The sequence below is a fragment of the Desmodus rotundus genome, chromosome 10 (genome assembly GCF_022682495.2).
Source record: "Desmodus rotundus isolate HL8 chromosome 10, HLdesRot8A.1, whole genome shotgun sequence".
In the NCBI taxonomy this organism is placed as follows: domain Eukaryota; kingdom Metazoa; phylum Chordata; class Mammalia; order Chiroptera; family Phyllostomidae; genus Desmodus; species Desmodus rotundus.
In genome coordinates, this window is record NC_071396.1 from 38,479,077 (window position 1) to 38,503,579 (window position 24,503).

The following is a 24,503-nucleotide window of genomic DNA, read 5'->3' on the forward strand; positions in this document are numbered from 1 at the left end:
CGCATCCCAGGCATGTGCCCTGACTGGGAATCAAACTGGTGACTCTTTAGTTCGCAATCCACTGAGCTATACCAGCCAGGCGATTTGCATTTCTTAACGACCACTAATGTCGCACATCTTCTCACCTGCCTATAGGCCATGTGTGCCTATATCTTGGGAGGAATGTCTATCTATTAAGTCCTTTGCCTGTAATTAAAATTGGTTTGTTGTCTTTTTGTTATTAAGTTGTAAGAATTTACAAATATTTTTGGATTCTAAACTCTCTTCAGATACATGATTTTCAAATATGTTTTTTTCCCCACCCTATACATTGTCTTTTAACCTCATACACCCCAAAGAGGGATCTCTGGTGTTCCTGTGATTTTTAAATGAATTAATAGTCATTTGAAAAGTTTTCCCCAGTTTTAGTTTTGAACACAGGAATCGGTAATATAATTGTATTGACTGATACAGCCCATGTACCTGGGTTTTTCTGTGGGGTTCTCAGTCATTTTTAAGAGCGTAGATAGCGGGGTCCTGTCAGCCCAAAGGTTGCAGACCTGTGGGTGCAGGGTGGTGGCAGAGCCAGTGAGGCGTGGCCACCTGGCTGCGAAGGTAATTAGGACGATGACCGGCTGGACCTGGTGACCCTCCTGCAGTGGGAGTCACCGCAACCTCTGGCTTCCTGGCTTGCACAATGGGGTGGGGCGCTGGCTGTGTGGGTGGGGCTGGGACCTGACGGGGTCAGCGTGCCGCAGTTGAGGCCGAGGCGGCCGCAGGGCACCCGCGTGGAGGCGGCTTCTGGGTCGTCAGCTGCAGGGGTCTGCATCCCAGAGGGCGGTGTGGGCTGCAGCGAGAATGGAGGGCCCACTACTGGGTGGGTGTTCACCCCAGCTGGGACTTGAGCTCCCGGTGCTTGGGAGCTCAGGAATGGGGCTGGCGTGCGTTGTCCAGCTTTGCGCTGACAGCCTCACCCATGCCTGGGTGGCACCTTTGAACTCTTGTGACAACAACAACCTGGCCCTCCTGCCCCTACAGCCATCGAGGCCTCTGTGAGGCCACTGTTAGGAAAGAGGCCACGGCCATTAAGCCCAGGGTGTGAGCAAGAAGCCGGTGAGGGGGTGGCCAGATGCCAACGGGTGGCACCACTGGCCACTGTGAACCCACTTACTCCGAAGGACACTGTGGGCCCGGGGCAGTCTCCTCTTGGGGGCACGAGACAGCCCCAAAATCCAACCAGCCAGATCAAACAAGCCGAGAGGCTAGCCACGCTGACTACCTCTGCCCACGATTGGCCCTCGGCCAGAGCCGCTCTGTCCTCTCTCCGAACCGCAGCCTCTGGTTCTCTCAGAAGAGGCAGGCAGCCAGTGCCGAAGCTGCAGGAAAAATCAGGAGCACCGAGCCTGTCTCTAGTGACAATTTTGACAATTCATTCATGGTAGATTTTTACAATAATTTTGACTTTATAAAAATTACAGCATTAGGCCGTGGCCCGGGTGGCTCAGGTGGGTGGAGCATCGCCTTTTATAGCAAAGGGTTGCGGGATTGGGGGTCAGAGGCAACCAATCAATGTTTCCCTCCCCCTCTCTCTGCCTTCCTCTCTCTCTAAAGTCAAAGAACGTGGCCTCGAGTGAGGATTTAAAAGGATTAATGCCCTAGAATGTTGCTGTTATTGATATGGTGGGAGTGACGTTGGGGGAATTGTGAGGCCTAGCAGCCTCTCCCTGAGCCTCTCATTAGGACGTCCCTCGTGCAGGAGCCAATGCCGAGGCCACCGTACACTGATGCTCGGGGCCCCAGCCCCAGCTCCGCCCACCCGACAGCAACCTCTGTCCACGTGGAGCACCAGCTTGGGCACCCAGTCCAGTCGGGCTTCCGATGACCCCAGCTCCAGCTGCTGTGTGACTTAACCTCATGAGAGAGCCCAACCACGACCTGGCTGCTGGGGCCTGTCGACACGTCAAACCATGAGAGGTAATAGTCACTGTCTTTTCTTTTTTTTTTTAAATTAATTAATTAATTTTTAGAGAGAGGGGAAGGGAGGGAGAAAGAGGAGGAGAGAAACATCAATGTGTGGTTGCCTCTTATATGCCCCCTACTGGGGACCTGGCCCACAAACCAGGCAAGTGCCCTGACTGGGAATTGAACCGGTGGCCCTTTGGAGCGCAGGCTGGTGCTCAGTCCTCTGAGCCACGCCAGCCAGGGCTGATAGTCATCATCTGAAGCCATTAGGTTCTGGTGCGATTCTTTCTGGCTACAACAGTTAAGCGACACCAGCCAGCTCCCTCGTGAGACTGTGCGTCCCTACAAAGCCGGGATTGTGTTCTCATCATTCTGGATCTCTGGTCCCAACCAAGGGCCCGACAGCGACCAAGTGCTCACCTCACGTCCCTTGAGAGAAGGAATGAAACGTATCAAAACCTACTGTTCACCCTGAGATAGAATAGATTTATTAGCAAGAGGTAATCAGGAAACATATATTGTTACAAAAATGGAAACTCCTCTTGTTTTTTTTTTCCCAAACAAGCTGTAAGTGGAAATAGTCTGGGACTGGAAATAGAATTCTCATACCACTATTGCTGACGGCAGAAGAGGTCCGTGTTGGGGGGGAGCATGCCTGCCACCTCGGAGCTGACCTGTGTCCCGGGCTGTACAGTGTAAAAAATAGGCATAACATTCACGGGATAAGCACTACCTTCCCGCCAGAGGGCGTGTAGACAGTAAATGCAGAACAAACACTCGGCGGTGGGTGTCCTAAATTCTACCGTGTGGCACTGTGTTCACGAGGCATAGCATCTCAACGTAAGCTGGGAGGGCCTGAGAGAGGGGAAGTGACCTCGGTTTGTGTTCCTGACTTGCAGTGGACGTGGCGCGGCGGTCGGCAGGGGTCTACTTGGTGTGGTGATTCCGTGGTCCTTGGCGCCTTCCAGGGCCTCGTCCGGTGTGATGGACAGACGCCGCTGTTCATGCGGTCAATCTGGTGGCAGTCCCGCAGCGAGGAGGACATGGGTGCCCCCCACACGCCCCCACCGGGGTGGGGAACGCAGCATTAGTGCGGCTGTCGGAGGAGAGGACTCCCTTCTGTCCAGGCGGGTGCCCCAGGAGACAGGGGAGCTCTGAGACCTGCGGTCTTGGCTGGCAAAGCTGCTTTGGGAACTGGCAGGATGTCAGGGTGTGGCTCCCCCTCCCTTCTCCCCACCCTAGTTTTAACAACTAATGAGACATGCTGGGAGGGAGGCCACTCAGCCCGGGGCCTAGGCTGGGGGAGGGCAGAAGCAGGACTTCTCCTAAGAGTCGTGGATGCACGCTTTGCGTGCCCTTCGGGAAGAGCGAGGGGCTGGGCCGGACAGACGAGGAGACAGTGTCAGGTGCGGTGGGAGATAAGGGCGTGTTTTAGGGGGGCGGGCCGGGGGGCACAACATCAGGACCGGCACAGAGAGTCCTAGTCTGTCTCTACGGGAATCTAAGAACGAGAGTGGGTGTGTGTTCTTGGAGAAGCACGTACTAAAGAAGGAAACCCAGAGAAACCGAATGACTATGTACAGAATTCTACAGCGTGTCTCTGGGGGGCGGCTGATTCTGGGCGGAGCGGCTTCAGGTGGTCAGCTTGGGTTCTAACCGGAGGGAAGACTCGTACAGGCTCTCCTCGTCCATCACAAAAGACTGGTCCAGTAAATACTGGGTCACCTGAGAGAGCGGGAGAGAGAAGGGAATGGCGGGGTCACGGGATCCCCCCCTCTGATTGCGGACACGGGGGTCTCCCGGGAACCCAGCGAGCTTCGGGGGACATGTGTGGCAACAACAGAGAACACAGTGCTTTGCCAACACACAAACAATAGCCGTCCGGGGTGCGCGACTCAAAATGATACCTATTTTTTTGGTTGGATGGGCAAAGGATGAATATATTTTTTGGCGTGCTGCAGAATGCCAGCAACTAGTTACGTGCGGTGACATGAGAGGGAATTGCAGGGGTAGGCACCACATTTCCTTCTCTCGTGTGGCTCTCAGCTGTGAACCAGGTTCCGCTCATGGCGCAGGGAGGGGACAGAGCCTTGCGGGCAGTGCTGTGGCAGAGGACAGTAACAGGGGAGGACCTGGGTCCCCTGCGGTGCCTGGGGGGTGCTTGGGGCTAGAAATTCTTGTGAACTGTGAACTGGGAGGTTAGAGGCCAGATTCAGAGGGGCCGGCGGGAGGGGAGGGTCAGAGGACTGGGAGCCGGGGTCTGGGTCGGCAAACCTCAGCTGTGGGGCTAACGGCGCAGGTTTGAAATGAGACTAATGTGCCACCCACGCTGCCTGCCACCCTGCCAGGTACTGCCAATGCACCGGAATGCAGCTCCATCAGCCCCTTGCAAGGCTTCCTACTGTCCTCAGGACACGGGGCCGAGCCCTAGTGGCCCACGTTGGATATGGCTCAGACCCCCTGTGGCCACTCCGGCTGGCCCTTGGGCCTCTGCTCCCTCAGACTGGCCTGCCCAGCCGCGTCCCACCTGGCTGGCACGGGCAGGCCCACCCTGTCACAACACTCTGCGTTTCCTGCACGTACAAGGTGTTTTTTTCTGGCCTTGTCTTCAACATCAAAAGACAAACAACCTGCCCTGCTGGTGTGGCTCAGAGGACTGACCACCGGCCTGCGCACCAAAGGGCCACCAGTTCAATTCCCAGTCAGGGCGCATGCCTGGGTTGCGGGCCAGGCCCTCAGTAGGGGGCACTCAAGAGGCAACCACACATCGATGTTTCCCTCTTCTCCTCTCTCTAAAAATAAATAAATAAAATTTTAAAAAAGGTATGCACTGTAAAAAAAAAAAAAAAGACAAACAACCTACATGTCCATTAATACCCAGCAGCAATTTTCAACCTTTTCATCTCACGGCACATAAACTAATCACTCAGTTCTCGGCAACCAAAACATTTATATCGCTTGCCGATCTGATCCCCCCAAAAAGAAGGTGTGATTGTGATTCGTTCACATTGGACGGCTGTTGTGCTGGCTGTTGTCATTTTTTAAAAAACTTGACAATCCGCGGGAGGAGAGGTGAGGGCCCCTGACTAAATAGTCGGTCACTTCGTGTTGTGACCATTCTTGCGGGTGAGTGTTGCTGGTGTAGATACTGGGTAAACACAGGGGTTTGCTTCCAGCCCTAAGGTGGGGCGAGGCCGCTCTGTCTCAGCAGGAAATGGTCTCTGAGATGCCTGACCAGGGAGAAGACGATGGCTGTGTTGGCGCAGGCAGAAGACAGGGAGGGGACGTGGTGAGTGGGGGATTTCCCTCACTCGTGTTTCCTTTCAAGGAGGTGTCATAAGGCTGGGTCGCGATGACCGACCCTCCTGGGGGCAGGTATGGTGTACGGACAGACAGATAGGAGCGGCCCGGTCTGCACAAGCACACCCCCCCCCCCCCCCCCCCCCGTGAAGGGGACAAGCTCCTGTCTGCAGGGGACAGCAAACAGCGCTCCCTGAGGGTGCCCCAGGTCCGAGCGGGTGCGCAAAAGCACTGTGACCCTGCAGCCCCGCCCACTTACCTTTGCTTGGTGCTCGATTTTGTAAGCAGTTTGTTGAAACTGGCGGATCTCCCGGATAATGTGGGATATCTGTGGGGACGAAGGGAGTTCTGGGTAAAGATGGGTCTCTCTCGGCGCCAGCATCCGCCTCTGCGGGACACAAGGGTGGCTGCCTGTTTCGTGGAGGCCAGCACCCACACCCCCCGGGTGCCTACAGGGGCCAGCACGGGGCTCCCACCCTGTGTTTGCCAGAGAAACACCGTCTGTTACGGAAAACAGGTGGGAAGTCGGGACAAGCAGAAGCTCTACAGCTGAGGGAAGGAGGGGACAGGGCTGTGAGAAGCCAGGCTTGCGATGGGTGTGAACAGAGGCCTGGGCTTGGGAGGCAGCCAGGAGGGGCTCTGGCTGCAGCTCTGAGGGGTGACGGGGGCGCTGGTCCCGGCCCCTCCAGCCTGCCCCTCAGACATGGGCATCACAGGAGTAGGAGCAGCAAGGCTGGCTCGGGCAGCCAGAGCCGTGGTTCTCAGCGAGGGGCCGGGTTCCAGCGCCCACACGGGTGTGCCCTCCCTGGTGGCCCAGGGCTGGGGGCCCTGCCCTGCTGTGGGAAACGCACCATTCTCATCTTGGAGAAGTTGACCAGGCCGTCCTCCGTGTAGTTGGGTGTCCCCTCTTCGATGAAGGCCAGGTCGGTGAGGTACATGCCCAGGTAAGGGACACAGGGCGGGTCACAACTTGGGAGCAAACGGCAGTAACAACAGTTTTCACTTAAAACCAGGAGCCTGTCCCAGCACACGACACCTGTCCCCTCTCCTCTCTGTCCTGCCATGGATGCTGTCCACCCAGACCTGTCCTGGAATTGTGTCCTGGAGGGCTTCGCGGCGCCCACCCCATTCCTGCCTGTCTCCTTCTGTCCTGTGGGTGTCGCCTGCCCACCCGGCACTGGGGTGGGGGCCAAGTGGGAGCCCCTGCCCTCTGAGGTCACCTGCCTGGTGGCTGCTGGGGGGCAGCTTCCATGACTGGCGACTCGAGGGGACCCCCCCTTATGGGAGATGGGCCTGCACAGCGGGGCGGCCACGCCTCTCCCATTGGGGCTCCGTCGCCACTTGTCCTGGCACCTCTGGCTGGGGAGCTGCTAAGGGGCCAATTCTGGGGTGGGTGCGTACGGCCCCCTCTGGGACTCCTCCTCACAGCTCCACACACAGGTGCCGGTGCCCGCGTTGCTGACCCATCTCACCTGGGTCTCCTGTGGCCGCCAGGCCATACTGCCAGCACAGAGGAAGGAGAGGCAGGGCAGGTGGCCCAGTGAGCACAGGAAGCTGGCCACCAGGCCTCGCCTGCTTGCTGTGTGACCCCAGGCCCGTCCTTGCCCTCTCTGGTCTTCACGTCCCTTTTGTACGCTAGAACTGAGGTTCAGACAATATTTGGAGGTCTGACACCGGATTTTAGGGGGTGCCCAGATGCGGTACTAAACGACCTCGACTCCAATGGCACAAACGCTGGGTCTCAATCCGCCCTGTGCCAAGGACGCCGCGCGCCGTCGGGCTTTGCCACTTCCCAGTGCGTGGCATTCTCCCCGTGTGTTTTTCTTTCTAAAGAAATAGCACCAGGTCGCAGGACTGGAATGTTGCCCACGTCAGGATCGGCCAGAATTGCACAGCATTCTGTTTCCACTGCGTTTTTTTATGGTAATGTTGTATCTGCGGAACATAGGCTGGTTTCCTGTTTAAACAGGCAGTTTTCCTTCCTGTTTAAGATTATTTTGGGGAAAGAGTGAGTCCGTGTAGAGGAAGCTGTTAAGTAAACACCAGTGCCGTTGGCTCTGTCCCGGCTGTGAGGCGCAGCCTCCGAGTGTGGGGGGCAGCGGCCCTGGCTATTTTTCCGAACAGCACCGCTTACTGGTGTGGAGCTATTGTAGTGGGTGTCCACCACATTGAAAACATTTTTTTTTCTTAAAGAGGTAGAATCGAAGAGAAAATATCCGAGGTCATTGTGGTGTGGACGGAAAGCAAGTGCTGTTTTGTGAGATTTCTGTCAAATAGAATTAATTTAACTGTGGGTTTTGACCAAATAAATAAACAAATAAATAAGCAAGGGTCGTGCAGGTTGTGGGGAGGCCTGGCTTTTACTTCCGGTCTCACTGTGCTGGGACCCACAGACCTCTGTGTCTGCCGGAGACACAGCTCCCGGGTCAGAGCGGGGGCTGCAGCCGGTGTGCCCCGCACCCGCTGTGCCCGTGGGCAGGAGGCCCTGACTAGCCGCTTGCAGGGCTCCCAGGACCCCTTAGCACCGGGGGACCGAGTGTGAGTAAGGGCTTCCAGGGTCTCTCACCGCCTGGACCAGGGGGAACCTCAGGGGGGTCTGCTGGTCTTCCTGACTGTTTCTTCCACCCCCGTCGCTAACTCTGTCCCTACTGACCACCTCCAGAGTGAGGGGCCTCCAGGAGGGGCCTGGGGAACAGCACACCTGGCACACCCACATCTGCCCAAGCAAATCCAGAGCCACGTGGGTGTGTGGGGTGGCCACGGCAGTGGCCAGCCCGGGAACGGGGCGGTATGGGGCAGAGAAGGCTGGCAGATGGCCCCTAAAGGCCGCCACAGCAGGGGACTGAGCAACCCACGCTGAGCCCCTGCGGGAAAGGGTTGCAGAGGGTGGGCTCCTGTGGGCACAGCGCCCTCTGCTCCCTCGGACCCTCCATGTGAGTGTCGGGGTTGGGGGTGGAGTGGGCGGGGGTCTCCTCTCCGTCTCAGGAGGCACCTGGAGCTGGGTGGTGGCGGCTGGAACCCCTGATGCTTGTGGCAGGAAAATTAGGTGCTCAGGTTTTTAGAAAACAAAAAAGATGTCGTGAGTCCGCAGTGGGGAGGGCTCAGGTCCCTGTCTTGCTTTTGCTGCCTGGACAGTAGCTGCTGCTGTCTCACTAGCAGAGGACCTGCTGGGGTGAGTGGGGAAGGCCCCGTGGCCCACAGGCTTCTCCTCCCTCTGGCTGTTCCCTGTCCTGAATTCAGGGGACAAAGGGGCGCGGCTTCCCTGGCCGCAGCCGCAGCCTGCCTCCCTGGCCTCTCAGCTGACCATTTCTTACTCAAACAGAAAAAAAGTGCAGATTAAAAACAATAAAAAATATATAAATAAAAATAAATTTGAAAAGTACAGACATGCAAATGCACGCTGGGTTGAACCGAGCCGCAGGCACACCTGCCGCCAGCCCCAAAAGGGCCGACCAGACTGTGCTGCAGGTGCGGGTGGGAAGGTTCTGATCACAGGGAGGCGGAGAGGAGGGGACAGCATCGTGGGTGTCACACGGGTGTGGCTTGGGGAGTGAGGACAGAAGATGCGGTGCCTCTCAGGCTCCCAGGTGGGGGGCTGCAGGGGATATTTAAAAGAGGGGCTGGGGGAGGGAGGGAGGGAGGCAGTGCAGCTGCAAGGCTGACGGTCGTAAGGAAGGGCGGCCTGACCAGGGGCTGGGACAAAGGAACGGGCTGAGGGCCCACGCGGGACCCCCTGTCTGGGTGCGGCGCAGCTATGCCTCACGCCCCGTGCACGCTGTCCCGCGCCTGCTGGGACAAGCCAGTGCCCACACCACACGCTCTCGGCGATAATGCCTCAGACGCAGGTGCGCCGCCCCAAGTCCCCTAGCCTCTCTCTCCCTCCTCGGCCCGGCTGCGCCGGCATCTCTGGGAGGCGACGATCTTCGGCTGGCAGTCTGAGCCCCCCCGAGCACCTGCAGGCCCCGTCCGTCCCGCGCAGCAGGGACAGCGGCGTCTGGGAGAGGCACTTACACGGGCCCGCGGGTGCCCTGAGGGAGGGAGGACAGTCAGGATGGGGACTCAGACAGAATGGGGCCACGAAGGCTGTGGCGGCGGTGGTGGTGGCGGCGGCGTGGACGAGGAAGCAGATGGAGGCGCCCAGGGGCGGACGGACAGGTGGTGAATGCACGGTGGGCAGCCCCACAAGCACAGTCCGCGGGGCTGCAGCAGCCCGGGCAGGGGAGAGACGCCGACAGCACAGATGGGTGCAACATCTGTCTGAGGACACAAACAGAGTGGAGGTGGTCAAGGCCATGGACACGGAGCCGGCAGGGGGCAGACCAGGCGCGCAGGAGGGCGCGGGAGGGGCGCAGGAGGCGGGCGGGGCGTGGTGCGTCAGCGCCACTGTGCGGGTGGGTGGGCGGAGCGCTGACCGGTCCCTCTCCAGGCCCTGTATGGGCAGGGGTCCCTCGGGAGACAGGAGAGGCGTCCTGGGCTCTGGGAGCCAGGACCCAGGGTCCCCCGGTGTCTGCGTGGCCACAGGGGCAGGGACCATGGGGCACGTGTCCACGTGTCCTCACACTTGGAAATGTTTGGAGACTTTTGGTCCTCATCACGCAGGGCAGGGTCATTCTTGTGGGTGGAGTCTGGGCACAGGACGGCCCCCCAACAAGAAGGTGCCTGGTCTGAGCGCCCAGGGGCCAGCGCGGGGGAGCAGCATCCCAGGCAGGCTGTAGGCACTGGGGCCAGGTCGGGGAAGGGAGCTCTCTGTGGGCCATGAGGGGCGGTGACGGGTAAAGAGCCTCCTTCCTTTGATTCTAAAAGGCCATTGTCTGTGAAGTCACTTTTGTTTTGATGGTTGAGTCCCACGGAAAAGAAGTAAACACCACCCCATTAAATAGACACGTTGACTTTAAACACCTATCCCCCAGAAATAGGAAAATGTGCACAAACGTGTGTTTTAGAATCAAGGAACCGGGCGCTTGCGGTCCATCAGCACAGCTGCTGGGCCTGCGGGGCTCCCGTGTGCTTCCCATGCCCGTGCCGGGAGAGGTGACGGAGACTCTGCATTTCTCCCGCAGATGATGGAGGACAGAGCTGCCCTGGCCTGGGAGGTCTGGGAGGGGGGTCTGGGGCGTCTAGGGGGGTCTTGGGGGGGTAGACAGACGGACACACAGACAGACAGACCTCCTGCTCCAGCCAGATGGGGGTGTGAATGCGGTTCTTACAAGGTGAAAACAGACGGCGACAGAACGACACACTTACTTTTTCAGAGCCTCTCTCAGATTCTTAAATCTGCCCTCCGAGGACACAAGCTTTTGGAGCTTGTCAATCAGAGCTTTGGTCTGGAAGGAATTAGAAGCGTTTGCTAGCCCACGGCCGGCGCACCACAGAGTTCAGGGCACTACCTCGGTGTGGGAACCTTGACCCCCGACTCCCGAGGGTCCCAGCTTTGAGTGACCGCGTTCACCCACTTGTGCTCTGCAAACACGGGAGGGAGGCATGGGGGCCTGCATTTGAGGGGTCCTGAGACCCGGTGACTGAGGAGGACGTGATGGGCCGCCCCTGGGAGCCGCGCCCAGAGCAGAAAGCGGTGGGGGATTAGTGGTTGAGGTCCTGCTCAGGAACTGCACCCAGAGGGCGCCACCGTCTCCTCCCACCTGCACTGGCCTACGTCGGGACTCCGCCCACTTGTAAGAGTCCAGAGAAGAGATGCCGACAAAAGTCGTCGTTGCCTTTGGAGGCCGCCCTGTCCAGCCTTTGGCACAAGTACGGGCTGCGGCTGGGGCTGGGGCACCCGCCAAGGGCCCCAGGGAAGTGGCCCAAGTCCCCCACTGGGCCCTCCTTTCGGAGGAACTGCCCCCTAGGGCGCCCTGTGCAGGGAATTCCTTCCCCGGGCAGAACCCTCCTGCCGTTTTTCAGAATCGTGTTTTCAATGCATAAAGATCGAGCTGCCATTTGGGATCGCCAGCCACCCGATGGGGAAGGGGGACCCGCTGCTGCTCTGGTGGACAGAGGTCTGCGGAGATCAGAGTCCAGGAGAGGGGCTGGCAGGGTCCCCTGACCACCGTCTCAGCCGCCTGCAGGTCCGGGCGAGGCGCCAACGCCAAGAGCAGATGTTGGGACCAGCACCCTTCCCCCTCCGAGGTATTAATCATCCACCTGGGAATCACAGGCCCACGGGTCCCAGGCGCTATAGGGAAAAGAGGAGCCCCGCTGCGCCTGGGCGAGCTAGGCCTCACCCCGACCTCTGCCGGCCTGTGAGCGCCCAGGGCCCCAGCGCGTCGGACTCGCTGCCTCGGCCCCGCCCCTCGCAGGCGGCCTGCCAGCGCCCCGCCCACACCTGCTTGGAGACTTTGAGCCACGTCTTTTTCAGCCGGAAGATGGCGCTGCGGTTCATGGAGGAGGTGATCTCCAGCACCGCGTTGTAGTTGTGCAGGCAGCGGCAGATGTCGGCCACCGCCACCCACTTCTCGATGGCGCTCACCCTCGCGCCGATGTCCTCGCTGCGGATGATTTCCGAAGCGATCAGGTTACTGATCTTTGAGCCCATGCGATGAGACAAGAGAAAGGTAAGAGGAGTTAAGTACTGCAAAGGTGACCGACCGCAGTTATTAGCAGGTGGGCCCACCCGGTGTTTGAAAACCGCAAAGAGCGACTCAGCGGATTGAGCGCGGGCCTGCGAACCAAAGGGTCGCCGGTGGGCCAGGTGCCCAGTAGGGCGCGCGCGAGAGGCAACCACACCTTGATATTTCCCTCTCTCCTTCCCTTCCCCTGTCTAAAAATAAATAACATCTTAAAAAAAAAAAAAACCGTCTTAAAAAAAAAAGAAAATCCTGGAAGAATGCTTAGGAAAAACTAACTGCGCTTGTTAGGGTGGCTGGTTAAGGACTCAGCATACAAAGATAAAAAGCTTCTCTGTATTAGGCATACCATTTAGAAAATATGACAAATATTATCTTCAAACTACCAGCGGGAACCTGTACATTACGGAGGACTTATGGAGGATGGCATGTGAAAAAGAAAAAACAAAAAATCAGTTACCAAAAGTTATCAAAGATTTGGATACTGAAGAAAAAGATCACACTCCCAAAGGGAAATGTAAAGATGCCATTTTCCCAAGCAATCCATGACAAGCAGCATCCTAAACGGGGGAGCAGGAGACGTGTCCTCTCTAAACCAGGAACCAGATTCGCTGTCACCCTTCCCTTGAAGGCTGTCTTAGGGGCCAGACTCAAGGGCCCTGGAGGTCCCCAGGGGGGCAGCTCCTTACCCTCTGCGCCCTGGGCTTGCCTCCCCCCAGTTCTGGCCCTGACACCGGAGGTCCCAGCCGGTCCTTTCAGGAAGACTAAGAACAGAGCCCAAGGGACTGGGAAATGGGTAGAAGCGCAGTGTGGGCGATGAGGGAACAGGTTGCGGGAGAGAATTGGAGGGATTTTGCACAGATGGCGCAGAGCCAGAACGTGGAGGGCGGCCCTGGGGGGATGAAGCCGAACCTCCTGCACCGCGGCTTCTTCACCCACTAGGTGCGCACACACCGGGAGCAAATGTGAGGCTGTCCGGCGCAGGGTGAACTCCCTACACTTGTCTTTACTGACGTGAGTCTGGGCTGTGGGACGTGGGACGTGTAGGGAGAGCCGGCCTGCCTCTGCTGCTTGGGGCTGTTGCTGGGCCTGTGGCCAGAGCGTGGTGGGACTCAGGCCTTCTGCGTGAGTCCTGGGGCCTTGCCCACTGTCCCTAGCTCCTGGTACTCAGGGGGGCTGGGTCCTCCTTGTTCCCTCCCAGGACCGGGTGCGTGTAGAAGTGGGGAGGGGTGTCCCTTGTGGGGGTTGGCCGGGGTGGTCAGGACAAGTGGGTCCTGTGCTCCCACTTGCAGCCGTCAGAGGCTCTTCCCTGTGCTGGTGAGTAGGCTCAGAGGCATGGAGAGGTGAGCACCCTGGGGTGCTCAAGGGGCGGGAGGCCCGAATGTTTTCTTACAGGTGGGGCTGTGCAGCAGTGGGGGTGCCCTTTGCTCCTGGACACCAGCTAGGACCCCTCTGCCATGTGCCCCGTGGGGCCCTGGTTTCCTAAAACAGGGTACTGGCCCCCCTCTTCTGGGACTGGTGGGAGGTTTGAACAAGCTGCATGTACAGCCTGGCGCTGGGCCGCAGGTGGGACTCAGCAAAGGGGCTGTTCTTACTGGTACCACAGACCAGAGAGCGAGTGGGTGTGATCACCCCTCAGAACACTGGCCAGCATCTGGCCCCCAGTCCTCTGCTGTCCCCGTGTCCCTGAGGCAGGTGCGGGGAGCGGGGTGTGGGGGACAAACCCAGTCCTACTGCCCCCTCCCCAGTGAGTCCAGGCCGTTCCAGGTGGGCCAGACCCCCAGGAGTAGGCAGACCCCCACGAGCCCTGGGCTCAAACCCAGCCTCGTCTCTCCCCCAGCAGACAAGGGCAGGAAAGGGGGGTGGGTCGGAGCCTCACTTCCAGGCACTGGCTGAAGCTTCAAGAACTTCAGCAGCTTCTGCGTCGGGCAGACTTAGAGGGAAGTCTGACATTTTCCAGCCCAGTGTGCCTGCCTCCGATACCACCGTGAGGGTGGAAATGAGGAGCATCGCTCGGGGTCCTCCGTCCTCTCTCCCTGCTCCTTCCCAAGGACTCTCCAGGAGGCTGCTCGGAGGGGCACCCTCCTGGGGCCAGCCCCCTTGATATGGGGAGAAACTGAGGCTGATGCTAAGTGGGACGAAGCCACAGCCCGAGGCCCCCATGGAGGGCCTCAGAGTCCTGCTGAGGAAACCCCCGCGGGTACTCACGTCGTTGAAGTGCTTGGTGGTTTTCATGATGTAAGGGGTCCGCTCGTTCTTCTCCAGCTTCATCCAGCCCTGCCCAAAGAACTCCCTGCAGGAATGGGGGCACCCAGGCAGGAGCATTTAGGTGGCTTCGATTTGAAGGGTGTCATTTCTGGGGGCGTGGCTTTCTGCAGGGGGGTAGGAGAGGGGGGCAGGCACCCACGCCCACTCACTCATAAGGGATCTTCCGGAAGACCAGGTGGTCCAGCAGGGTCAGCTGCTCCGCGATCTCCAGCGCTGAGTGGTTTTCAAAGGGCTCGGCCTTCACGCCCGTGGCCTGGGGGCAGCAAAGTCCGAGTTAGGGCCACCTCCTTGTGTTCTGGCCATTTCGGGGGGGGGCGGGGACGGGTGGAGGGGTGGAGGTGAGTGACGGCCACACACAGGTAGGTCCCATCGGTGCCCACAGCAGGCTCCATAGACTTAGCTGGCCAATGGGGACTCACAGGTGCGACTGCCCCCAGGACAGCCGACTGGCCTGCGTCCCAGGGTTACCGTGCTCCTGGTCACAGGGCTGCCCATGGGAGGACACCACCCGAGTCCTGTGATGGGGGGAAATCTTCAGGAAATGCTATTCGGAGCCCCACAGTCCCCATGGTCCTCAGAGGTGGACACGGGGAGGGAGGGGTCCCTGGCCCAGAGGTCTCAGGAGGGGCCACAGGGAGCTGGGACAGGGCTGGTCTGGGAGGGGCCCATGTCCACTGGGGACATGTTAGGAATAAGCACGGGTGTGGGGGATGGGATGCCGCGGGGGCGGGGGAAGGGGCAGAGGCCAGTGGACGGCTTCCACTGCCTTTTGTGGGGCTTTCTTTCTTTCTTTCCTCTTCTTTATTTTTTTAATTTTTATTTATTTAGAGAGAGGGGAAAGGAGGGAGAAAGCGAGGGAGAGAAACTTCAATGTGTGGTTGCCTCTCACGCGCCCCTACTGCCCACAGCTCAGGCATGGGCTCTGACTGGGAATCGAACCGGCGACCCTTCGGTTCATAGGCCAATACTCAATCCACTGAGCCACACTGGCCAGGGCTTTCTTGGGGCTTTCGAAACCCCTCCCAGCAGGCGCCGCTCTGAGGCCCCTGGGGGACGTCTCCTGCACACTGGACGTCCCCACCCAGGCTCTCAGCCGGCAGCCCAGCGGCACTTTGTGGGGAAGAGTGTCCGGCTGCTGTGGAGCCAGCGGCCCAGGTGCTGGTGCCGGGTAAGCATGTCAGCAACCCCCAGCTGCAGGAAGTCTGCAGTACCTGCACAACCTCCCTCCTGTCTAGAGGGGAGGAGGGAGGGGACAAGGGTGGGAAGAAGGGGAAGGGACTAGACAAAGAACATGTATGAGTGGCCCGTGGACATGGACAATGAGGTGGGGTTTGGCTGTGGGCGCAGGTGGGCTCTGGGTGCCAGCCCCGCAGAGCTGCCCCCCGGGGCAGGACCCGGCAGGGGTGAGTGTGCTCTGAGGGGCCCGGGGGGCAGGGGTCCTGGGAGCCAGCGAGGCAGGGGGACCGGCTTGGCTCACCATCTGTGTGACCTCCTCCAGCGTGATCTGATTGTCTCCCGGGTCCTCCTGTGTCAGAGTCCTGGGGACAGAAGGGCCAGCGACACCGTGCACTCTGTAGCCCACCTCCCCCCTGGCTGGGTGAGGCCCCCCCGAGCTCCCTGTGTCTGCACCTGGCCCCCTTGCCAGCAGGGTGACAGGAATGGTGGAGGCTGGGGACACCCAGGAGTCAGGCAGGGTGGGGAGACAGGTGAGAGAAGCCCTGCTCTGCCCTGCACCCCAGGAGGACGATGAGGGACCCCGGGGGCAAGCTGACTGTGCATGTGGAAGTGTGTGCAGTGGGGTGACTACTGAAGAGGTCAGAAGCCTGGAAGAGATCCTAGGACCCTGAGCTTGGAGCACAGACAGGGCTGAGGCAGGGGGGCTTCAGGGAGCTGAAGGAAGGCTGGCAAGTTCGGCTGAGGGTCCGAGTCTGAGCTGGCCGCTTTGGGCCGGAGAGGGGCAGCTGGGGCTGGACCAGACCCCAAGCCCCGGCACCTGTACCTGAGCAAGCCCTGGGTACACAGGGGGCCTGTGTCCGGCTCCCACTGAGCCCCCCACAAAGACGTGGCAGCTGCCCCCCCCTCACCTCGCTGCAGCCTGGGAATGTGGACCATTTGCTGTGCGCCGAGGGGAGAAAGACCACAGCCCCCCACAGGCTGAGTCCGCTCAGATACAGCTGCCTGACCCCTGACCTGCGCCCAGAGGGACTGTCCCGGAAGGAGGGAGAATGCAGGTGTGGGGACAGTTTCATTCAATTCAGCTCAACGGGCATTCCCTGAGTCCCTGCACACGGGCCAGCCAGCGCAACCACGGAGCCCACCATGGAGCCCACCACAGTGATGGTGTCGGAGAGTTCTGCACCTGTGTGCCCCGTGTGCAGCCGCTAGCCACGTGGGGCTCGCGCGGCTGAGGCACTGAGGGCCACACTTTACTGAGCTGTGACGGGTTAAGACTTCGAAGCCCCACTGTCTGTTCAAGGTCATGGAGGGGGCAGCTGGGGGTGCCGTTAGGATGGCCAGATAGATGAGCATTAGCTGCTGGGGGCGGGGACGGCCGGAGCCACCCTACCTGATGATGTTGGCCGCGGCCTTCCTCTCCTGCGTCAGGAGCTCTGGGTCGTGCATGACCTCCTCCAGGAAGCCAATCACCTTGCGCTTGAGCTTCGCATTGCTCTCAAAGTCCTGTGGGAGGAGGGGATGGTGGCCGTGCACAGGACACCCTGTTCGAGCTGCCCGAAGGCGTCCCCACTCAGGTCAAGGGAGGAAGCCGGGGCTCCTGGTTTTGCCTGTGGTGGCTGCCCCCTCATTTTTTTTCCTCGGGCTCCTGGCAGGACGCCTGTGGGCCCTGGAAACCTCCAGGTGGAAGGCTCCCTGATCGGCTGGCCGCCCCTGAGAGCCAGGGCTTCGCCCAGGGCCCTGAGGGGGGCAGACCTACCTGGTACCCCAACAGACAGAAGCCCCTGTCCCCCTGAATGTCCTCGGTCCCCTCCTAGAGGGTGTGAGGCTGTTCCCTGGCACCCTGGCCCCTCCCTCCCACTGCCGCGGCTTGTTCGCCAGCTCCCACCTGGGAGTGCTTGGACACCCAGTGCCGCAACACATTCAGGACGCGGTTGGTGGCTGCTCTGCGGATGACGAACTCCTTGTCTCCATTCCTCTGGTCGGGGGGAAACGCTGCTGGCAGAGGGGACAGAGGGGACAGGGTCATGAAGACAAGGAACAGGGCTCGACCCACCTCCATTCAAACCCCAGACCTGGGGGGCTGGGCTGCCGCTCACATCTGGCGCCCTGGAGGGCAGCGTGCACCCCACCCCCCTGGACTGCACTCCGCTTGTCTCCGCTGTCAGATCTGGGCCGTCCCCCTGATCGGCGGCCCCTGGGGCCCCCACTCTGGGACCTGTGTGTGCAGGTGGGAGGTGGAGGCGACCAGGGCTCCATGGGCAGCGGATTCCCTCCCGGTACAGGCAGGAAGGGGCCTCCTGGCCACAGGGGGCAGCGTCCAAGGCTGCGCAGGATCAGGGACCCCGGATCCCGGCGCTCTCGCAGCCCGGCCGACCTCCGCGAGGCCGTGAGCCGAGCCCCCCTCGCACCTGCGCTGGCCAAGGACATCCTCCGGTACTTCTCCTTGTTCGGGGTGCCCTCGTTGGCGCCCGCGGTCGCGATGGCGAAGGCGGAGGCCGCCGACAGGCTGCTGCGGCTGCTGTCCAGCTCGCGACAGGGCGTCCTGACTACCCCGTTGTTGCAGGAAAAGAGCGGGAACTCTGCGGAGGGAGGGAACCCGGGGGTCGCAGGGCGCGAACGCGCTGCGCGGCCGCAGGGGGTGCGCCCCCAGCGCCGCCTCCTTCTGCCTTCTCCCGTGGGCACGCACACGGTCCTGCCACCCTCCTGCCTCTGGGGGGCGGGGGGTAGGGTTTCCAACGTCTCTCTGTTGTCCCAAACCCTGTCACCTCTCGGGCCCAGCCAGAGGGAGCCTGTGACCCTTGGCAATTCGGAGTGAACACTCAACGAGCGCAGCGACTGACGATCCCCCAGGGACGCTGACAGGCTCAGGGGCGGGGCGACCCCCGAGCCCTGCACGCCGGGTCCTCCTCTTCCTCGCTGTGTGGCCTGAGGTGGTTACCTAACCTCTCTGAGTCTCCGTGGGCGATCCCTGGACAAGGGGGATGTGAGCACCCACCTCAAAGGGTGGAAGTACAGGTGGAAGGAGGTTTAGTGTCCCGTGAAAGGCCCTGTGTCTGCTGTGGAATATCAACGTTAGTAATCACGTTTAGGAGAAACAGTGGTGGGGCTGACTCTGGAGACCTGTAGCTCCATCTTGGAAGAGTGGGGAGCGATAGGCACTCAGGACAACGGCCCTGCGGTGAGGAGCGCCCGCTGGGCTGGGGGCTGGGGTTTGGCGCTCGCTCGGTGAGATGGGCCTGGTGCGGCTGAGCAGCGGTGCGTGCCTGCCGCTAGGGGGCGCCCGCGGGGCTGCGTGTCTTCGGAGGCCGGAGTGTTGGGGAGCTGGGGTTCAGGCCGCTCTCCGTGTGTGGGAACAGGGGTCGGGAAGGAGACCTCACCTTCGGGTCTGTCAGGGCCCGGTGTGCAGACCGGACCCCTGGACAGGCCCTTCGGCCCCTCGGGACAGGACTGTGAGGCCACCTGACGGAGTCTTTACCATCAATTGAAAAATGGGAGTAACCTGGCCCCTCGCCAGGACTGCCCGGTGATTTAGGGCCCTGAGGCGGGGCCGCAGCTCAGGAGGCGCCTCTGAACCCAGCGGGTTGTGCATCCTGTCCGGGGCTGGGAGTGACTGTGCCGGGGTAAGAGCAGGACGCCACCCCCCACTCCTCCAGCGGGCATTTCAGCCCCAGGGTCACCGGTCACCACGGGTTACGTGATTGGCTGCCCCCTTCCCTGCCCGGATGGCCTGCTCCTCTGGGGGTCTGTCTGTAGCTTCAGGCTGTACCTGAGGAATTTTTGCTCTTGACCGATTTTGGTGTCGTGGGAGACTTGGTGGGTGAGGTCTCCGTGTCCGCGTCCTCGCTCTGGTTTGGGTCGGTGTCCGACTCTCCCCTCACGGAGACCTCCGAGCCTGGGAGGCGAGAGGGGAGGTGATTTGGCGTTTCTCAGGGGGTCACCGGTTTTGACATGCAGGCCTGTCCTCCACTGGTGCCCACGGGGGAGGTTGGGACACGCCCGCGGGGGAAAGTTTAAGAGCTGGGCTTGGCCCCATCAGCCCTTCCACAGGCTGAGGGTCGGCAGGCAGGCTCCGCTCACTCTACCCAGGCTTCTTGGACCTGCAAGGCCCGTGCCTGGGGTCTGGTGGGGCGCAGAGTTTGGGGTGGGGCCAGGGCTCTGCGCGGCCAGCAAGTTCCCAGGTGTTGCCCACCTGGCCAGAGCCTGGACCTCCCTGGGAGTGGCTGGGGTGTTCTGGGTGTGAAGCATCTTGGTTAGGAGACCCCCTGCCCTTGTTTTCCCAGGGATGCCTGTGGTCTGCACACCTGGGTTTGGGCAATAGCTTAACGTCTCCCTCATCCGGGGGGGACTCACGGTGGGTGCACTTGGGGAAAAGCTGACGAACGATGTTACAAGTTCAGTCTGGGGAGAGCTCGGTCGGAAATGAGGTGTCCCTGATCCTCGGTTTCCCCAACTACTCAGCCCTTTTGAGAACTCAAGGGCAGATGGGTCTTCTCTTCAGGAAAGAGCATCCGTGTGCATGTGCACGGTCACACAAGCACATGAGTGTGCACACGCTTTGGTGCTCGGGCAGGCCGGCTCAGGGCCCCCTGTGTGGGGACTCCGCGGGGACGTCTATGTCACACTGGTAACGTCACAGTGTGAGTCGCTACAGGCCCCTGACGGGTGGCACCCGGGCCGTCACGGTCCCCCATCCTCTGCCCTGAAGGCTGGCGTTTGGGGCTCTCCACAGTCTGACTTTCTGCCGTGTGTGTCCCCATGTGCTGCATGGGACATGGTCACTTGGCATCACCTGTGGTTTCTCTCAGCTGGGCCCTCCGCAGGGGGGTCCTGCCTCCCCTCTTTCTTCTCCGCCCTGAGGGAGCAATCCCCACCCTGTTCACGGTGTCTGCAGAGCCCCCTCCCCGGCGGACAGTGCTGGGGCCCCCAGGCACGGGCCAGCCTGAGATGTCACAGCCAGACACACAGTGCAGACACAGGACCAAGATGCTGGGGTGGGGGGGTTGGGGGGGGGCTCCAGAGGGTGTTGGGTTTCAGGCCCTGCACTGCCCACACCTGCAGCCCAGATGCACGCGCCTGTCTCCTAGGGCCTCAGGCTTGCCCGCTCCACCCTTCTGTCTGGGACGTGGTCCTCTCTCCCTCCTCGTGACAACCTACACCTCCCACCTCCTCCGGGAAGCCTGCCCTAACTCTCCACGGCCCTAGGCGACCTGCCAACACAGAAGGTGTCCAGTTTCCACGTCCGGCCCTGCTCCTCGGCCGGACTGTGACTGTGGGGGGCGGGAGGCAGACCCAATGAGGACCGTGGCCTGGCCCGAGTTGTGTCTGCTGCAGGGACAGATGCCCAGGAGTCCTGGGACCCCCACGCCTACCGTCCCGTCCACTCACTCTGCTTGCTGAGGGCCGAGGGCTCTTCCCGCTTCTCCGCAGCCGTGTCTCCCTCGTCTGCAATCTTGTTGGCGAAGCCGCTGGACACGTACAGCTTGCTAGTGTCCAGCGCGGCCTTGCTGAAGGGCGACATGGCCGAGTACACGCTGGTGTAGCCGTTGGGGCTGCAGCCGAGTGCGGCTAGGTCGAGGGCCTTGCCGCCCGTGATGATGGGGATGTTCAGGGAGAGCTTGCGACGGCGGCTGGGCGAGGACGTCTTGGTGAGGGACAGTGGTGGCGGAGATGAGAACTTGCGGGTGGCACGGGGGGACTTGGGGGGCTCCCCGTACAGGAGCTTGGTGTTCTGGCCACTGGCAAAAAGGAGCTCCAGTGACCTGAGGGAGGGCAGGGTGGGGAAGGAAGGGTCAGCCCAGCCCAGCTGGGGGTCCCCTTGTTTGCTGGGTGGGCCTCCCCGGAAGGATCTGGATGGTCCATCCTGGATGGGGGTCTGTCCTGCTGTCTCACGGCCCTCGGGAAGCTGCTGCCTGCTGGAGGCCGGACAGTGGAGGCGTGGGGCTCAAACCCTGAGGCCCCTCGGGCCCTCTTTGTGCCTCGGGCTCCCTGCGGCCCTGGGAGGGAGGGCAAGGTTCGGGGGAGCGGGCGGTGGGCGCGGGCGCCCACCTGGCGGGGATGGCGCTGATGGGCTTCCTGTAGATGGCGATGAGCTTGTCCAGGACGACCACGGCTGAGGTGAAGACGCGGTAGGAGTGCAGGAAGGTGTTGAGGAAGTCGATGCTCAGGAAGCGCAGGTCCGTCAGCCGCTCCAGCAGCCGCCCCACGCTGGCGTAGCGGATCTGCAGCACCTTGCAGGAGTTCATGGTCTTGCTGAAGCGGATGTCTACGTCGTCGCAGTACAGGGAGGCATCCGACCTGGCGGGGCGGAGCAGGCACACCCGGGGCCTCAGCCTGGGCTGTCTGCCCGTCAGCTCCTGCCCGGCTGGCCAGGGCCCACCTGTCCCTGTCTCCTCATGCGCTGGCAGCCAGGACAGACAGACAGACAGACGCTAAAGGGCTGGCTGGCTCGTGACGGCACACGGAAAGCATTGGGAGAGCTGTGCTGGGGGAGAATGGGCTGCGGCTTCTTTTTTCTTTTTTGCCAATAATCTAAAAACCAGCCACTGTCAAACCCCTGGAACCACTGGATGAAACAGAACAAACCTGAAAAAATAATGAGTTGCCGAGCTCACAAAATAGACGGGAGGTCTGTCCGCGCAACAACGCGGCCACAGATGTCCCTGCAGCGCCATTTGTAACCGCGAAGAAGTGGAAACCACATTAACAGACGGTGGCCTGTCCACTCTCGGGAAAGGACTCAGCGATGGGAAGGAGCGAGGTGCCAAACGGGGCACAGCAGCGCGAAGGCCCCTCGGACACGCCGTGCCCAGGGGGAGAGGTCTGGCACAGAGCCCATGGTCTGTGCGATTGCGTGGATGTGAAATGTGCGGAATGGGAACCGGCAAATCCACAGACAGGCAGTGGGCGGTGGTTGCCAGAGGCTGGGGAGCGGCAGGGGTTGGAACTGAGTGGTGGCATGTATGGGGTTTCGTTTCGGGGGTGGTGGGAATATCCTGGGCTTAGGTGGCGGCGAAGGCCGCACAGCATAGTGAACACACCTACAACCTACGGGTGGGGGGAGGTGGCAGGCCCCCCTGGCGGGGTGGGGCGGGGCGGCCCTTACTTGATCATCTGCGGCACCGTGACCTTGGAGTTCTCCTCAAAGGCGTTCATCATGAGCCCGTTGCACCGGATGTTGTCCACACACTGCAATCAGAGTGGGGTCCCCACGTCACGGCCCCCAGGCACAGGGTGGGGGCTCAATGTGCAGTGCCCCTCAGATGGTGGGGGGAAGCCCTGCTCGGTGACCTCGGTGGCGGTTTACCTGACCTTCCTGAGCCTAAGTGTCTGCCATGGGAGGGTTTCTCCTTGGCACAAGGGGTGGCGGCTGTGTGGGGCACATCATAGAAACTTTTGGTTTCACCGACGTGCGTGGCGGTGGGAGGTGGACGTCACTGGGGAAATGGCGGTGTTTGCTGTGGGTGTGCTGGGGGCTCTGAGGCCTGGCACTGGGACTCACAGACAGCAGGTGCCCACTGCACACCACCCCCGCCCCACCTTGCTCACTGGGAGTTGGAGATGTACAGCTGGGGGCGGGCATAGAAATGCAGAGTGGGGAGCGGGAGACTGTGCTCCATTCTGCATGAACACGGCTCTCCAGGCTGTGTGCAAATCGGAGGAAAATGCAGCAAACCCCTGCCCCCGCCCTGCAGTCGGCTGCTCTGGAGAGGCCCCTTGCTGCTGGGATGGGGCTGTGTGACTCCCCTGGGGTCCTGGTCTGGTGGCCGGTCATCTGCTCTCTGCATTGCTGCCATGCGTGGCCAACCTGAAGCCTTGCACACAGGCAAGATGCAGGCTGGGCCCTGGCTGTGCAGCTGATGCCAGGCCCTGGGGGCATCCATTCTCTCTCGCTAGGCTCTGCTATCTCCCACATTGTGGGGTGCAGGGCTCAGACATCCCCGTGCACCCCAAGTGCCTTTGCTGAAAGGCAGACTGCCAGGCCCACTTTCAGGAAGTCTGCAGGGGTCCGGGTGGCTCAGGAGTCAGGAACATTAGGAGTCCACCCTGGACGGGGCCCAGGCTCTCAGACACAGGGGACTCGCTCACCTGGCTGATGTCACTGGTCCACGCCGCCTTCTCCTGGCGGGACGAGGCCACGAGGATGACCGTGAAGGGTGGGGCATCCTTCGGCTCCACCCCAATCTTAAAGTCCAGGCGGTCCATGTCTTGGATGGGCCCTTTGGCTTCCAGTCACAAAACAAGGGGTTACAGAATGAGCGTGGCTGGTTTCGAGCTGAAACTGTTTTAAAGCCTCATGCGCCACCAAGGGCTGCGTGCTGGTGGGCCCCGGGCCCCAGGCTGCGGTCAGAACCTTTCCTTTCTCCTCAGGTGAGGAGTCCTCCCTTCAAAAGCGAGAGAACCAGGGCCGCAGTGCAGCGGGAGGGACTTTGGGAGCCGGGGTCTAGAGCCCCAGGCCTGGCCCCTCTGGGTCGGTGAGAGGGGCCCCCTCGCCCCCCACCACGTGTGGGCCCCACCTTTTGGGGGGAGAGCGTGTGTGCCCGTGGGAGCAGCTTGCATGCCTACCTTCTTCCTCAGTGCTTTCGGGGTCTTCCAGCAGGGTGCAGTCAATGAGGGAAATGACCCCGTTCTGGAAAACAGCAGCGGGGGAAGGGGTGGTGTCAGGAGGGGCTTGGGCAGGAGGACCCTCACACACACACCCATTCCTGTGTGGGGACCGTTTTTTCTTTTTTCTTGTTGTTGTTCAGTGGTGCTACGTCTTTTACGTGGAAGGGCTTTATCTTCATACAAGAAAACCAATGGGCCCCAGCTGGGAAGTTCACTGGGTTGAAGAGCTGTCCCCTCAATATGCAAAGGCCGCGGGTTCAATCCCCCATCAGGGCGCATACAAGAATCAATTAATGAAGCCATCCATCAGTAGGCCAGCAAATCAACGTCTGTCTTTGCTTGTCTGTCTGTCTGTTTCTCCCTCCCTTCCTCTTTCTCTCTAAAATCAATTGAAAAGAAAAAAGAGGCCCAATGCAGTGCATCCTGCAGATTGTCTCAGAGAGGCCTTCCTGGAGGAAGGTCGAGGTCTGCTAGGGCTGGGGTCGCGGGTGGGTGGCACAGCCTGTTCTGTCCCGGGCAGCAGCTCCAAGGTGCCCCAAAATCCACACAAGTTTGGGGTCCCCGCTCCGGGCTGCACTCCTCCTGTTCCCCACAGGGAAGTGGGCCGGGCTGGTCTTTTGGACTTTCCTCCAGTTTTGTCACTTGGGTTTT

At 60.7% G+C, this 24,503-nt stretch overlaps 1 protein-coding gene across 3 annotated transcripts in view; it reads right to left on the reverse strand.

Annotated features, from left to right (window-relative positions):
* Positions 1–3,441: 3,441 nt before the first annotated feature.
* Positions 3,442–24,503, reverse strand: part of RASGRF1 (Ras protein specific guanine nucleotide releasing factor 1) — a 53,260-nt gene continuing 32,198 nt past the window's right edge. The window contains exons 11-27 of one of the 3 annotated variants that reach the window (XM_024561785.3): positions 23,811–23,874; positions 23,334–23,470; positions 22,351–22,433; positions 21,294–21,542; positions 20,634–21,007; positions 19,015–19,140; positions 17,657–17,827; positions 17,134–17,240; positions 16,639–16,751; positions 15,550–15,610; positions 14,222–14,325; positions 14,013–14,097; positions 11,564–11,761; positions 10,486–10,565; positions 6,093–6,210; positions 5,501–5,569; positions 3,442–3,666 (exon numbers count right to left, since the gene is read on the reverse strand). In XM_024561785.3, the coding sequence (XP_024417553.2) occupies positions 3,574–3,666; positions 5,501–5,569; positions 6,093–6,210; positions 10,486–10,565; positions 11,564–11,761; positions 14,013–14,097; positions 14,222–14,325; positions 15,550–15,610; positions 16,639–16,751; positions 17,134–17,240; positions 17,657–17,827; positions 19,015–19,140; positions 20,634–21,007; positions 21,294–21,542; positions 22,351–22,433; positions 23,334–23,470; positions 23,811–23,874 (2,232 nt within the window). In that variant the 3' untranslated portion in view covers positions 3,442–3,573. Of the gene's footprint in view, positions 3,667–5,500; positions 5,570–6,092; positions 6,211–9,252; positions 9,499–10,485; positions 10,566–11,563; positions 11,762–14,012; positions 14,098–14,221; positions 14,326–15,549; positions 15,611–16,638; positions 16,752–17,133; positions 17,244–17,656; positions 17,828–19,014; positions 19,141–20,633; positions 21,008–21,293; positions 21,543–22,350; positions 22,434–23,333; positions 23,471–23,810; positions 23,875–24,503 lie in introns of those variants that run through there. The other 2 variants (XM_053913227.1, XM_053913228.1) reach the window with 2 other exon arrangements.